The sequence below is a fragment of the Tauraco erythrolophus genome, chromosome 1 (assembly GCF_009769465.1).
Source record: "Tauraco erythrolophus isolate bTauEry1 chromosome 1, bTauEry1.pri, whole genome shotgun sequence".
Lineage (NCBI taxonomy): Eukaryota > Metazoa > Chordata > Aves > Musophagiformes > Musophagidae > Tauraco > Tauraco erythrolophus.
This window is the reverse complement of record NC_141465.1, coordinates 33,234,767-33,250,583: the sequence shown is the minus strand read 5'-3', so window position 1 is coordinate 33,250,583 and position 15,817 is coordinate 33,234,767. Positions and strand designations below refer to the sequence as shown.

Genomic DNA, 15,817 nt, shown 5'->3' with positions numbered 1-15,817 from the left:
TCAGCTTTCCTTACCCTGGCTCAACTTCCACAGAAATAAGCAGGACATTTGCCCACATAAAATCATTTGGACTTTTTCCAGCAATGATAAACATCAGTAGACAGATCATCTTCCTGGCTGAATATAGGGTGCTGTTAAGGGTCAAAACTAGGATGTTGAAATGAAACGTGTGACAAAGATTCACTGGCATGAATTAACAGGCACTGCTGGTTGCTGGCATACCTTCCTCAGTTCAGGCAGACATTACCAAACAAAAAGCGCTGAAGACTGATGTTGCTTAACACTACCTTGTATTGAAATCATCTGCTAGCCCAAATTATGTCTTTCATTTGTTCCTTTCTGGGTTTTTCATCAGCTGAGGTCAGCTGGCATTCACCCTATTGATCATGTCCTCTGAAAGCTTATTGTTGTCAACAGTGACAAGAGAATAATTTGACACTACCTAGAATTTAAATCTTGGCCCAGGACTTGTTCAAGTGAATGGTAACTTCAGTGAGTGCTGAATTCAAGAGTGACAGTTTTCTACCTTTGTTTATTTGTCCCATCTGTGTAGTGAAAGAATCCAGGTAGGCAAGCCAGAAAAAGTCTAGGGACAGATTCAGAGGTTAGTCACAGCAAGGTCACACAGATGTCACCAAGAGGGCCTGTAGGCTTTTATTACCTCCTTTCTTTTTTGCAATAAATACTTTTAAAAATGATCCATCAACCGTACAGCCCACTGCACCGCACTGGTTTATCTATCAGCATTCGGATGAACTTCTGCTACTGGGCAATCCCGAAGGATAATTATTCCATAGCATATGGAAGGTAACTTTGTGTGTGTGGAAACAGGCTTATAACCATATCCTTAATAAGGCTTTAAAGCTGTTGTGCAGAGTCAGAGAGTTCTCATGGGGAATCTGATACGTAACCCCTTTCACTGCACCTCGCATCCCAGGACCGAGCAGCTGCTATGATCTTCATAGGATGCATAATATTCCAGCGATACGTGGTAGAATGGAGGGCAAATAAAACAGAAAGAGTAGGGATGAGATAGTTTAGGTCCAAAAAGCATTAAAGGGCCCATGATAGCTCCTGGCAACTATTTATCAATTCCTGCTATTGATTGCACATTCTCATTAAGTGATTTCATTTCCTTATTTCTCCTAACGACATTGCTTGGTTTAGAGGTCTTTTGCTCTCTGAAACCTGGGGGTACACAGATACATTCAATTTCTTGTGTGGTTATACTTTCTATTACATGTGAAAAGTTGATACAGTAAAAGTAACTCCTCGGAGCCAGTAGGTCTGGAGCTTTCATCATTACGAATTGCTGCATCAAGGAAGCACCGATGGGTTAATTGCTGTGCTAGTCTCAGTCAGACTAGCATGCAGCTTTCTCCATCTCTGTAATGGGCACTGATCAAGTTCTTGGAAGATGTGGCTGCCTCTGAAAAGTATATTGCCATCTTGGAAATAGTAGTAAGAGACCAGTAATGATAATAATAATAATAAAGTAGTGATGCCATAATGGTAAAATCCTTGAGTCATTGCTGTAGAGATTCCATTTGCCATTGTAATAGCTGATCCTGCAAATAACCTTTGCCATAGAAAAACACGTTCCACGGTGGGTTACATTGCTCGGAAACAACCTCGTTTTGCAAGGTAGGGAGAGACTTGAGCAAGACAGAGGGGTTGCTGCTTTGGGATTTTTTGCTTTAAAAATTAAGAAAGAAGTGGAAGGTCTTCAAATCTTCCACTGGAAGGTTTGGAAAAATGGGGTAAAAACCATTCCTTACTCTGGCTGACTCTCACATGTCTTCCCAGGGCCACGCAGTGCTTTTACTGCCCTTGCCTTAAGGAGCTGCCTTTGCCCCACGCTTCTCACCAGCCAGCCCCATGGCACCTGGAGCGCCGCATGTTTCTGTTCCTTCCCTGGGAGCGGGTGGAGAGTCACTTCCACTGCCTCTTAAAGCACGGCTGGCTGCAAGGGAGAGCAGGGAGGGCACTGCTTCTCCCAGGGCCAGGAGAATCCTGGCCGCCATGCACTCCCCTTGCAGACCTTCCAGCCCACTCAAGGCAGGGCTCACTATGGGTTGCGGTTCACCCGGCCCAACTTCTGGCACCACTCACCTCTGAGCTAGGGAAAAAAATCTGCAGCTACACTGGAACAAGAAAATGAAAACAGATACAGAAAATGGGATCTATTTCTATTGGCTCTGGCTGCTGGGCACAGGATATCAGCAGCCTCTAGTTCCCGAAAGGTCTTTTCCTTTGCAGATATTTACAGAGGCATCTGCGGCAGTCAGCCAGACGGCACCTAAATGAATGAAAAATAAACCTACCAAACGGTATTTCCCATTCTTTGGAACACAGTAAAAGTGTCCCTTGTTCCTTTCAGCGCCTAAACTAGATACATTCATCAGCGCAGGAAAAGACTCTGGCACACAGTTTAGGGAGACGCAGATTCAAAGGAAACAACCCTGCATCATCCACTACTTTCCAAATTAAATACTCCCATCATTGTACATATTTTTGAAAACCAAGCTACCAGCAGCGTGAATCATTTTCTCCCGTACGATACTGAGCCCATTGGAAGACCTTTGCTTCCACAAGATTTCGTGCTTATTGTAGCAGAAATGATTTGCCCTTGTTTGGAAAGATACTGGTTTTCCACCACAACTCTTAGTCATATTTGTATAGGTGACTTCCTGTGGTTAATACATCTGCTCTAAGCATAGAGCTGTGTGTCATTTAAGGTTAGTGATAAAGCAGTTCATCACAGGCAGGCGTAGAGTGTCCAATCTCTTCTTGCTTCAAAGGGAAGAGGACAAGATACTGTGTGAGGAGCAGGTGCCTGCTGGCACTGCACTGTGCTGCGGTTCATCCAAGTTGGGCTGAGGGACACTGCCCATCCTTCGCTGACAGATTTCATGTTCAGCTGATGAGGGGGGAAAAAAGCGTCTCATAGTGGAGAGCCAGCATTAGCCTTCAGACATTGCTTAATCCTGTTTAAGGGGGTTTAAACATTGTATGGGCCTGCTAAGCCCCCTCACAAGGGGAGAATTTTCATCTAAAAAGACCAGCTAATAAAAGAGCTCCCACCATCTGCTCACCCCCACAAAACCAGCCAGCAGTGGGCACAGAAACAAATTCTGAACTCTAGATGCAAAACAATCTGCATACAACCCGAGAACAACCTGTGTTTTGTTTCTCTTATTTATTATGCTACTTTATGATTCTGTATAGACAGCAAGGATTAATTTCCCTTTCATGTTAAGGGAATATGCATTCTAGCAGCCATTAGATGTAATTTGTCACCTGTTTAAATCCCACATGCATTCATAGGAAAATTAAATTCAATTTCCTTTCAAGTTTAAATATCTCTACAGATATTCCCCTATCCAGGAAAGCACTTAAGCAAGTGCTTCACCTTAGGCATGTGAGTGGTTCTAGTGATGTCAAGTGCTTTCCTGGACAGGGCTGTGATCCATAGCAGATGTGCACCTGCACCATGGAACGAACACCCAGCAAATGCAGAAAAGTTAAGACACCAGGGTACTAGAAACAACACTTGATTATTTTTGAGGTCTTGTGATTTTGCTCCTGTCTGCAAGATTTTCGGTCAGAAAAAAAAACCCAACAAGCCCAGGGAAATTAGCTACAAAAAGGCAATGTTTCAAAAGCATGTAGTTTGCTTAGTCTCTTGGGGAATATTTTACACAATCCTAGTTTCAAAATAATGTTAAGGTTGCAAAATTGAGCAATCATAAAAGTCAGGAAATTTAAAAAGTTAGTACGTGTCTTTCAATGTTAGCTCAGCGACAGCAAATATATGCAGTGGGAGAAGTTTATACTTGCAATTTCTGTGTTAAATATGAATTTTAAAGTATTCCTGTTGACCATTAATAAGTACCATAAACTATATTGCATATTTAATGTCTATAAGAGGCATCTTAACCATAAGAATTTCCTGGCCTTGGAATTCAGAGGGTTTGGTTTTGAAGTATAAAATGTCACTGTTGTGTTGCTGAGTTATTTAGTCTCTTTTCTCACTTCTAGGTGAAAGTCATCACTGAGTAATGGGAATTCTCCCATCGGAATAGTTTTGTGATGTTTTTGAAAGGCTATGATTTATATAGTTAGGGAACTGACTTAATTTTTGGCGTTTTTTTGAGAAGTGAGAACTTCTGTGGTAAAGAGACCACAGTGCTTCCCCCTTGCTGGCAAGGGAACTAAACCGCCTAAAACAAACGTGCTCTACCTGAAGTAATAATATGGAGCTGTTCCGCAAAATATTTGAAATACAGACTGATCTTTCCAGGCCAGATGTATGACTTTCTCAAATCTACGTGTCGTGGTTTAACTTACCATGAAAAGCTAAATACAGTATGATGGTAGTGCTTAGATAAGACAGATGTAGAGTGCAGTGCAGGCTTGGTATTGCAGAAACCCTGATCCTTATAAATGAGCTGTACTGCGCTCTGGGATTTTCCTGGCTGAGTCTTTCAAAACCCAGGCTAGATTAAATCATCACAGCTGGGGAGAAAATATCAAGAGTTAAATAGCTACTTTATAAGAGTTGTTAGAGTGTGAAAGTTTTAAGAAGTTAAATAATTACAGCACTCTCTGAGAGATACAGGAAAGATGAATGCATTTGTGGCTGATGGTCGTCTTTATTCTGATGTCGTCCTGAAATGAAAGTGTCAAAGATGTGGGGAGAATTTCACACACGACCAAAAGCATAGCTATCAAAGCAAATACAGATCAAAGCGGGGCAGTGAGGAGTCCCACACGTGCTCAGCTTGAAGGAAAGATGACACTTTGAACTCAGTGTTTCCACCAATTTTTACGCTATCTTTAGTGCCCCAGGTCTTGAGCAGTAAGTCACGAGTGTCTTGAGCTCTCAATTAGTCAGCTGTCACCTTGCTTGTTAATGGAACTAAGCTAGCCTGGGAATAAGATATAACTCCCATTAAGGTATGCAAGTGTGAGGACCTAAATCTTTATGTAAAATCTCCATAAGCGTGTCATAAGTCCAAAGTTAAGGCAAACACTAAAGGGAGAAGCAGATCTTTGTATTGTGTTTGGTCCAATGCATCATTCTCTTAATCAGATGGACTCTGGGGAAGCTGCTCTCTGCTTACAGCAACACGAATGAGTTCAAACCCATTCTCAGATAGGTCTTCAGTGCACCCAAATGTTGCATAAGCAAGAACGGGGACGTTTGGAATGTCTGTCCAGAAACGCACTCGCAGCAGCTCTGTCAGCTTACCCCCTGGAGTCTTCCAAACCTGGGCAAGCGGCACCATGCATTTGTGGCCCCCCTAGGCAGCACAGGGGCCACCAGTCCCCCCTGTGCTGCCCATCTATGCAGGCTAGGTGCAGCTTGTGCAATGTACACAGGCATATAGGATGCGCTGCTCAGAGATTGCCTATATTTCTGTCTCGGAGTCTTCCTGGCAGAAACGTGGGAATGAAAAAAAGCAAACAAATAAAATAAAACATGTGAGTGGACTGCAAATGCCCATGTGACTGTGAGTGGTTGGGATGAAAGCTTATTGGACCAAGATGGGGGCAGAAGTGAGAGGTGAAGGGTGCCCTGATTCCATGCACATGGAAATTGTAGGTAGACACCCCACCGACTCTGAGCAGCTTAGCCCAGACCCAGCAAAGGGCCTTCCCCTTCCCCCTTCTCCCTCTGCTCTGTGAATGCCGAGCGAAGCATGGCAGCCCAGATCTTATTTCAGGTTTTGCGATGGTGCATATTTTCTCTCTTAGATCTTTCAATGAGAGAGCACTGGCCTCTCCGTGCAGGACTGCTAACATCCCTGGCATTGATCCCAGAGATGGGGGGGTCAGGAGGGGAGGGCTGGCTATGCTGCCAGCCATCACCTCTGGAAAGCCATGAGCAATCCTGGGAACGAGAGGATAACCGAAGATGCAGACCCCTAGCAGTTTATGCTACTTGCAACCTGGTAAATTTGACTTCAGTCTTTAACAAAGTAGTGGTTCAAATATTCAAAAGGAGTTTCTGAAACCACCTGAATCATAAGATAATGCTGACCAGAAGCAATAAAAATGAAGATTTTGCAACAAGTAGATCGGTGCCAGTCAGAGTAGCACAATCCCTTTCCGTGATCACTTTATGTAATGGCTGAAGGGAAAAAGACAGCATATAGTGCAATACATCACAGAACTTTACAACGATGATGAAATTAAATTAGGCTGAAAACTATTTTAAGCACTATTGAGTAATGTAAATAGAAGGGGAAGAGAGAGTGAGCCCAGGTGAGACACGGATAATAAAAGAGGTATGATAACTCTCAATAGGTATTTGCAGGGCATACACATTAACGAAGTAATTTGTTTAGACTGATTCAAGGAAATATGGCTGGGAGAAAGAGCACAAGGGTTTGGTTTGGCTCTCAGGGTGTATTTCTTAGCTGTGAAATGCAGCAGACTGTAGAGCGATCTGCCACAGGAAATGTTAGAAACTCCAAGGCTTGAGTCATTTAAAACCTGACTGGGCAAAATCACCCAAGAATAATCTGGAGGGAAACACTCGTGCAACTGGCAGGCTGTGCAAGCACAATGGTCTCCAGCTATAAATTATAGTAACTTGGATATGATAAGTAGCCAACAAGCTGCACGCAGGCGAATGGGGGGACGGAGCTCAAAACCTTTGCCTCCCAAGCTCCCAGAAGCCAAATACTGTGTCGGTGTAAATTGGTGTAGCTCCATTCCCTTCACTGAGTGACTGGGCACGAATTTGTGCCAGCTGAGAGCCTGGCCCAGGGGCTTCTGACCTTCGGGCTAAAATAGCTCCATCATCTCATGGTATTCCTGGGTAATAAATACTTTGATTTAGCTGTTAGGCTTTAGTAATCTGACTGGGCAGCGTTTAATTTACCAGCTCACACTTGAAGACAGGAATCCTCCAGAGTGCAGAGCCCCCCGTAAGTTCTGCGTCATTCCGTCTGCAACCATTTCTGCAGATGTTTCAGCTCCCCACCGCTTTTTAATCTGAGGGCCCGATAAAAGGCCAGCCTACGCACAGACTTCCCCTGATTCCAGCAGATCATGTTCCGAAAAGGGATATGGTTGTTTCCAACATGAGGCTATGGGGAAACTTTCTGATGTTCATTTGGCTACTTTTATTCTGGAAGTAAAAGCGTCCACAAAATCGCTGGTAGACAAACAATTAGAGTTTCGGTTCCCATGTCTCCTTATTTTGTACTAATTTGTTTGTTCACTAATACCATGCATAAATACTGAGATAAACTCTTATTTTGCCTTTTCGCCTGTATACTATCTTACAATAAAATGCTATATTAAGTTTAGAGCAGTGGCTTTGTGGTCTCACTGTAAACCATCAATGTTTCAAACATTGATGAATTTACCCTCAGTAGAAATTATTTCCATTTTGCATGAAGAGAAAAAAAGTGAAAATGATCAGAAACATCACCCAATGTTTAGTGCTGGGCAAGTGAAACCACGTACCTGATTTTCATGGTACTGAGTATTTCATAGCACATTACGTTGTTCCATCTCCCACTGAAGTTGTGAATTGTTGTGCTTTCCATGTTTGGTATCCCCTGAAAATGAAATCTGACACCTGTGATTTGCCTGACACTTCCCAGGAGGTTTGGGAACAGTGTGGACAAAACACCCCTAATAGCAGCCTTCATCTCACTTTCCTTAATGCAACCCAATCCTCCAGCCCGAATGAGGGATGGGCTCTAAAGGAAAATGGTCTGTTTTATCATGTACATAGGCAGTACTTCATAATGTCTGTGTGTTTGCAGATGGATCCAAATTAAGATTACCCAGACAGGTACTAATAACTCCATCAGAATTTCTTCCAAAGCCACAGTCAACATGTAAGAAAAGAGCCCGTTATTTCTAGCGTGTTAAGCTGACTCATCTAGCAGTGTCCCACAGGCAAACAAACACCTCCTGGATTCAGTAAACCAATTTCGGTGAAAGGATTGACTTTCTGCAAAGAAACAAAGGTTTATAGTATACATTTGCTACAATGCTCTTTTAAGACATTAATACTATAAATAAAGGGCAGAATTAAGTGGCTGCATTGCATGTAGAGTACGCTTTATAAATGTACCATTCATCATATCCTTCTCTATGTTATACTATACGGAGGAGCCCCTACCACATCGTGGATGTTTATTATCATTCAAAACTAATAACCTTGGCTACATTAAATAAAAAATGAGATCATGTGAGCTGCAAGTGGTCCAAGTACAAGAGCTTTTGTTCACATGCCAGCCAAACAGTTATGTGCGTGTATCTCTCTGTCTCAACACATCAATCATTTTAATATAATCACAGTTCAGCTCTCAGATAATTTTGTCCTTTCATTCTTTTTTCCATACCGTAGATTTTATGGGTGCACATTGAGACCCAGTTATAGATGTGACAAATGATTTTAAGTTTCCCAGTTCTTAAAGTAGAGTTGAGCATTCGAAGCTTTCTCAACCTAAGCATCCAAAACCCAAACTACCCAAAATTACAGGACTCTTTTCAAAATTCTAGTCCAGATGAACAATTTCAGAACTATCTACGTGTACAATTTTGGAAATATATACATATACATACGCATGTACATATATAACATTTATGGCCCTTTGTCCCTTAACCCTGTTGCCTTCTCATGCCATACAAACTGCCTGGTGTTGCAGTCCTTGTCCCTGAGGCCTGGGATCAGGAACTGTCTGAAGTACCTCGATGAGGATACCTGATCCTCTCATCTGCTCCTATTGACCCCAAAAAGCAGATAGTAGCCCCTGAGGTCATTTCACCCCAGTGATGATCTAAGCCTCTGAAGGTACCTACCTCAGCCACTGGCTGTCTGGAGGACTGAAGTGACAAGACTTCAAAATCTGGGGAGTGAAATTATGTGAGATCAAAATATGGATCTGATCCTTTTTTCTTTGCAGGCTTGCTTGTTTTCCTGGTCTAACCACTTTTACTTAATTTCAGGGTGAAGATGAATCTTTTGGTTCGCACCTCTAGAAAAACCCCATATAACACACCCTGAAAAGTTAAATACTTCTCTGATAGAAAAAAAATGGGGTCCACTCAGGAGTATTTTCAAACTGAGATAATTTCAAAGCCAGCAGCAATCGGTGCAGAGGTGATATGTGACTGGTCTCAGGCAGGGACAAGCCATGAAACGAATGGCAGTACCGTTGGTGGCTGACAGCACTCAAGACAGACGCCCAAAAATCTGTGCAGGCAGATCGTCCTGGTACTCGTGAGAAGGATCCCATCCATGCAGAAGGAAACAACAAGGTGGCACAAGGCCAGTTAGAACCCATTAGTGCCACATGGGGAAGGTCCTGGAGGCTTTGTGGCTCTGAGGAGGGGTTAAGGCTCCTCCTGCACATCTGGCGGAGCAGCAGCTGTGCTGCAGTGATCAATGTCAGCATTTGCTGTGAGGACTTGTTTCACAGAGAGGGGGTGGGAGTAGGTGTAGGATCAGGGTTGGTTACAATGTGCCTTTCAAACTTTTATTGATTTCTTAATCTCTTCTTTAAAAAAAAAAAAAAAAAAGAGGAAGGGAAGAAAGAGAAGAATTTTGCTGTGAGCCCGGCGGGACTTATTTCCCCTCAGATCTACCCACTCTCACCCACATACCCAGAGGGGTCTCTTCTTACCGAGTGCAAAGTCCCAGCCAGTTTTGTTCCCTAAGAACATTTCACCAGGGAAAGGGAGGCAAAACAGCCAAACTCACAGTGTCAGAGTGGGTAACCTCACTCACCTGTCTGGTAAACATACTACCTGAGCATGCCTTAAAGTTCTGGTCCAGCTGGCACTTAAACATGGACCCAACCTCAATAATTTGGGCTGTGTGAGATTAAGCAAGCATGTGGAATGAGTATGTACTTAAGGACCTGGCCCAGCTGAGGTCCACAACAGGGAGTACTTCAGGCCTGACCATCCACTGGTCTGCAGGTGGTCAAGGATCTCTGCAAAGGACATCGCCACACTGCGCTCCCAGTGCAGAGACTGAACTGGCCAGATTTTTTTGAGAGTAGTGGTGCAGAATTTGAGGGCCTGAAGTGAAAACATATGTTGGTAAGGGTGTGAAGACATATCGAAATTACTGCATTAAAGTTCATTGGTGGAACCGTCTGCAGCCCAGGGGACAAGAGGCATTGCAGCCATAGTCTACATGAGTAGAAGCAATTCACAGCTCTGGAGAAAGGGTTTGGAAAAAGCAGAAACAAAAGGATAAGACTGATATGGGTAGGGAAATAGTAAAATGAGAAACAATGAAAGAGACAGCAGTAAAACATGCATCTGTGATTTAATCCTGGGTGAATACCCAGATTATTGACATCAGTTTCTGCTGCTTATTTGGAGCTTACTTTGGAGCCATGTCTCCCAAGGCTAACGCAGCTGTGATACAGCTCAGCAGAAAGCAAAACCAAGGATTTATCCCAGCTATGGCTGTTCCTGTACAACACAGGCATTAGGCAAAACTAAAGTTTGTATGGAAAAGTTGCCTTTCCAACACTTACGCTCATAAAAATAAAGCTGGCATGAGCTGGTAGAGCAAGGAAGTTCAAAAGCTTCACAGTTTCTCTTCACAAATTTTCACATCATTTTACAATGAGTGTCAGTGCTTAGATGGGCTTTGAAGGTCATGAATGCTAAACACGCCTGCTGTCTCTTGATCCAGTTATGGGTCCTTGACACTGGGCTCCATCGCCCCGTGCACTCCAGTAAGGTAAAGGTGCTCATCAAGCCAGGTCTGCTGCAGGGGCTCAGTTCAGATGACTCAAAGCTTCTCGCCGGGACAAGCCAAACTGCGTCAAGAGGATGAAGACAAAATGATTTATCTGAGATTGGACAAGAGCCCAGAAGGTTGCTGGTGTTGCTGCTGGAGGAGTTGCAAACAGACACTGCCGCGGCTAAAAGGGGCTTCCCCTAAAAGATGCAGCTCATGTCTCATGTACTGCACAGCAGCTGAGATGTAGGCATCTGGCTGAGCAAGTCGAAGATAGAGACCAGCCATTTCAGGAACATGGTCGGTTTGAGAAAGCCGTCCTTGCCTTCTCTGGCAGCTGTGCACTGGAAAATAAGCAGCCAATTTACCAACTTTCATTGTTTTCCACTGCAGACAGCCGTCATCTTCACTGCCTCACAAAGGCTGGCTCTCGTTCGCTCACTTTCTGAAAAATTATTAACGAACAGAATCCATGCAGAAAAAATGGCTTGTTTTTGCTCTTGTGTTTAACTAGGTCAGCCCACGAGAAACATCCGACCAGCCGCTCACCTGATCCCACTGCGGTGGTCAAGTTCCTTGCCTAACCTGTTAGGAACAAAGCTGTAAGGTGAGACATTTTAACAAGGCCGTTGATGTTCTTGGAGATAAATGTGTTAAGTTACTGCTGGTTTTGCCACTTGCAAGCAGGGAGGGGAAGGCTGGTTCTCAGCAGTTAAAGCGTTACTGAGCACCAGGGGCAGCTGGCATCTGCTGAGAAAGGCACATGGAAAACATGACGCCAAGCAAGTGGGGCTAATTAACACCAGTTTCTTAAATTAGAAGGCTCTTAATGGCTAATGTTTAAAAATAACACCTTAATGACATCTAAAAATAGCTACTGCCAAGGTCTGGAGTATTCCGACCTCCATTAAACTGGGAGTCCATTTCCCGTGACTGGTGGTGTAAATCACATTTACCTTTTATATCCTGTTCTCCCTGGGATTAGCTGCAAAGCCTGATGCCTGACCTTGAAATCCTATTTGCAAACACGCGAGAGTAACCTAGAGCACCCTTCTGAATGGTGTGCAATATACAGATATAATGTGTGGGCTGAGTAATTGGATAGAGTATAATCTCAGGTTGCGCTCATCTGCAGACACGCACAGGGAAAAACACTGGGGGAGTGGGACACTATCAGACCAGACAGCGACCAGGAATGTGAAGGATGGTGCTGGGGTTAGGGCCTGGGACTGCGGCGCATGAGACCCAAGCTCCGTTTCCAGCTCAGTTGCAGATTTCCTGTGAGACCTGGATAGGTCTCTCGTCTTCCTGCTGTGCCCCAAAGCAATGTCTAGGTCTCCCTGATCCTGTAGGGGTATTACCAGGATAATTTCTCTAAGGGAAAATACTACTTAGTTTTCCTTACGCTTAATATATTAGCTAAACTCAAATAATCTGGAAGGCAAACATACGTCGAGGACTTCTAGAGCTCTTACCCAAGCATGTGGTGGGAACAGAAATAAAATATCTCCAGTACTGCTGGAGATAACCATTTGCTTACTTTTGCTGCGTTCCTCTGCGCCGTGCTTGGCCCTATCGCAATATTCTGTGATAGCTGGTACAAAGAGAGAAATCTGCAGCTTGACCTTCCCTGACAGAATGCAGAGAGGCCCTGTGGCATCTACCTAGAAAAATTATTTCTGATACAAAACTCTCTGCATTTGTCTCACTATTTGCAAATTAGACAAATTACTTCAACAATCACATAAACCCAGTTATTTTCATTTAAGCATTATGTAAAGAGTATCTGAAAGGCCAGAAAGCCCTAAGAGTAGGAAAATGTTTTCCTAAAACTAGCCACACTAAAGGAAAACTGGTCTTTGTTTTTTCTCTTCCCTTCTAGTGAGAGGGCTGGCTACTTCTCCACGGATCCTGTCCAACATGGCATTCCTCCCCATCCTATGTCTGTGCACAACAGGCATGCTCCAAATGAAAGAGAAGGAACATGTGTAAGTACAAGTATTGTTGTTATGCCGAGATCGGTGCGTGCCGCCACGTGGTCTGGAGGCAAACACTGATGAGCACCTCAAGCACTCCTGCCTCATTAGTGAGATAAGGGGAATGTAAACCAGCTTTCACTTTCCTCCCTCTGCATTATTTCGTTGTTCTAATGGTCTTCATTAGTTTGGTCAGATGGTTTTGCTCCCTTTGCCTGCTAAGGTCTGGTTCTGCAAACACTTAACGCTTTCTTCTACGAACATGCGTTGAGCACATGCATGGGTCTTTGCAGAACTGGAGCCTAAATTTGTTTCTGTTTCTGAATTCCAGGTTGAATTTTGATGCAACAGTTATTTTATATATTAAAATATCAGGTTTCTGCCCACACACATAACGCATGATGTATAACAGACCTTGCAAGGCAGCCATCGGAAAAGACCACTTAATCTGCGATTTATACAGAAGGAAGAGTTACTATTCCTTGTTTTGCAGCTAGAATTTATAAGCAATCAAACTGTGAATGTGTTGCTCCTCAGAAGCTCCATGATGTACATCTGGTTTCACATGCTGTCATTTTGCCCACAACCTAAAATCATAAGCCAAACCTCTGCAGAGGCTAATGAAAATTATTCCCCTTTGAGTTACTTTAATAAAACGCAACCTCAAGAAATACTGGCAAGTCAGGAAAGCGACTTTAATCCAATACTTGGTATCCTCTTCCACAGGTTTTAAATCACTGTCTTTGCCCCCTAGTTTGAGCAAATACACCCTTATTGTTTTCCTAGTCCTGCTATGACCTTCTGGGAATGTTTTGATCGTTTAAAGCAACCTGCAGTTCCCTACTTTATAAATCTCATTCATTGCAAATGTTAACACTAGCTAATTCTCTTCTTTAGAAAGGAAATCATGTTTGTTTTTTTGAAGAGTCTACTGGGAAGAGGAATATTTGCATTTAAAATATTTTTTTCCATTTCATAAATTGTCTTGAGTTTTCTTCCCAGTGGGCAACAGGAGACTGTTTATATAAGTGAAGAGGGAAGCTTACTTTCCCATTACTTCCACAAAAGTACTATTAACAGCCATAACTATGCTAATTATTGCACTAACTGCACTTGGAATGCACCTTACTGGCTGAAGAGGTAATGCATTTGGGTAATAATTAACTCCTTTTTTCCTCAATTACCTTTTATTAGGAGAGCAGAAGGTGTCAAAGTAAAACAGCTGCATATCTTCCAAGAAAAGCTCGTGTTTTCCGAAGGAATTCAAGCGGAGGTGCTTTATTAAGAGAACTAAGCAGGACAAACATTAACATGGCAAGCTCGGCTGTTCAGTTGCTTGGCTTCTCTCTAAGCCTGCTCGGCCTAATTGGGACATTAATTGCTACTATTCTGCCACACTGGTGGCGAACGGCACATGTAGGCACCAATATTATAACAGCTGTGGCCTATATGAAAGGGCTTTGGATGGAGTGCGTCTGGCACAGCACCGGCATCTACCAGTGCCAAGTCCACCGCTCCCAGCTGGCGTTGCCCCGTGACCTCCAAGTCGCCCGTGCCATGATGGTAATTTCCTGCGTCCTTTCCACGCTGGCATGCGTGATCGCTGTCATCGGTATGAAGTGCACGCGGTGTGCCAAGGGGACTTCTGCCAAAGCCTCCATCGCCGTCTCTGGGGGAATCGTTTTCATCCTGGCTGGTCTCGTTTGCCTGGTACCTGTTTCTTGGACCACTAACGACGTTGTTACAGATTTCTACAACCCCATGCTTCCCAGTGGGATGAAGTACGAGATAGGTCAAGCTCTTTACCTTGGCTTCGTCTCCGCATCTTTGACGATCCTCGGCGGTGCTCTGCTGTGCACATCAAGCCAGTGTCGTGAGAACGAGACACCTTACCAGATGCAGCCCAGCAGCGTAAGAAGGACTGCTCCCTCCTGTAGACCACCGACTGCCTACAAGGGAAACCATGCTTCTTCCCTGACATCTGCTTCCCATAGCGGCTACAGATTAAATGACTATGTGTGAGTTCCCTAAGATTTGCCTGCGGGATACAGCTGCTTTATAATTTCTGTGCATGGCACAAAACAAAGCTAAGACGACTTTTAATTTATAAGGGTTGTGATACAAAGTTTACCATTGTTCGTTTCTTCCTTTCCTTTCTTTCCGAAGAGAGAAAGATTGCGAACACAAAACTGCTTGCTGCAAAACCTGGAAAATAAGTACAAAGGAGGCTGTGACAGTCCAGAGACAGCACAGACCTGCCTACTTTCAACTGGAGTTTTGCAGGCAGCCAATTCAAGGGCAGTTTTGCTAAAAGTAATAGTTTGGTTTGTAGTTTCTGCCCTGGGAAGAGCACTAGGGCGGAACTGGTCACAACTTGTTGTTTGAACAGTGTTCCAACAAAAGACGCCGTTTTGCCTAAAACTGAGAACTTCATGGTGAGAGACAGTGATTTTCAGCAGTGATTGCCTGCTAAGTTTCTCGTTTCCATAACGTGTGAGTGTTTCATTATGACAAGGTGTTAGTTTGGCTTTGACTTAACTTTCTGTTTGATTTTTTTTTGTAGTCTCTTGAAATATGAATTTCAATAGCATTATGACAGATGTATTTGACAGAATGTTATAGCAAATATTTTAAATTATACTACAATGTTTTGACCTTATTAAAATAAAATTTTAGCACATTTTTGGAACAAGATGATGCATTGTGATGGAAATAAACCATCTCAGTGTATCAGAATTGGGTTTTTAGAAATGTCAGTAGTAGCACAAAACTAGACATTTGATGTTAGACTTTAAAAAATTAAAAAGAGAAATTAAAATTAGAATTTGTCACAGAAGAGGCATTTAGGTCTTCAGCAGATTTAGCATTCTGTACAATCTATGCATTATACAGATCAGAAAAACACTTTCTAGAATCCTATCCCCAAATATCATGTAATGAAATGTACTGGTTTCTTAGGGTCAGTCCTGATGGTTTTTGCCTGGGGTCCTCAGTGAAGGTACATTAAGGGTAGTAAGAATAATTCCATCTACTCCAGCGGCATTTGGGAAACTTCCATTCTGCCAAGCTTCAGCGCACAAGGCAGCCTCCTTACCAGCAATGGTTACAC

At 43.3% G+C, this 15,817-nt stretch overlaps 1 protein-coding gene across 1 annotated transcript; it reads left to right on the top strand.

Annotated features, from left to right (window-relative positions):
* The first annotated feature begins 14,019 nt into the window (after positions 1–14,019).
* On the top strand, positions 14,020–14,730 carry CLDN14 (claudin 14). Its single transcript, XM_009979168.2, has one exon. It carries the CDS (start codon positions 14,020–14,022, stop codon positions 14,728–14,730), a length of 711 nt encoding a protein of 236 aa, XP_009977470.1.
* Positions 14,731–15,817: the final 1,087 nt, after the last annotated feature.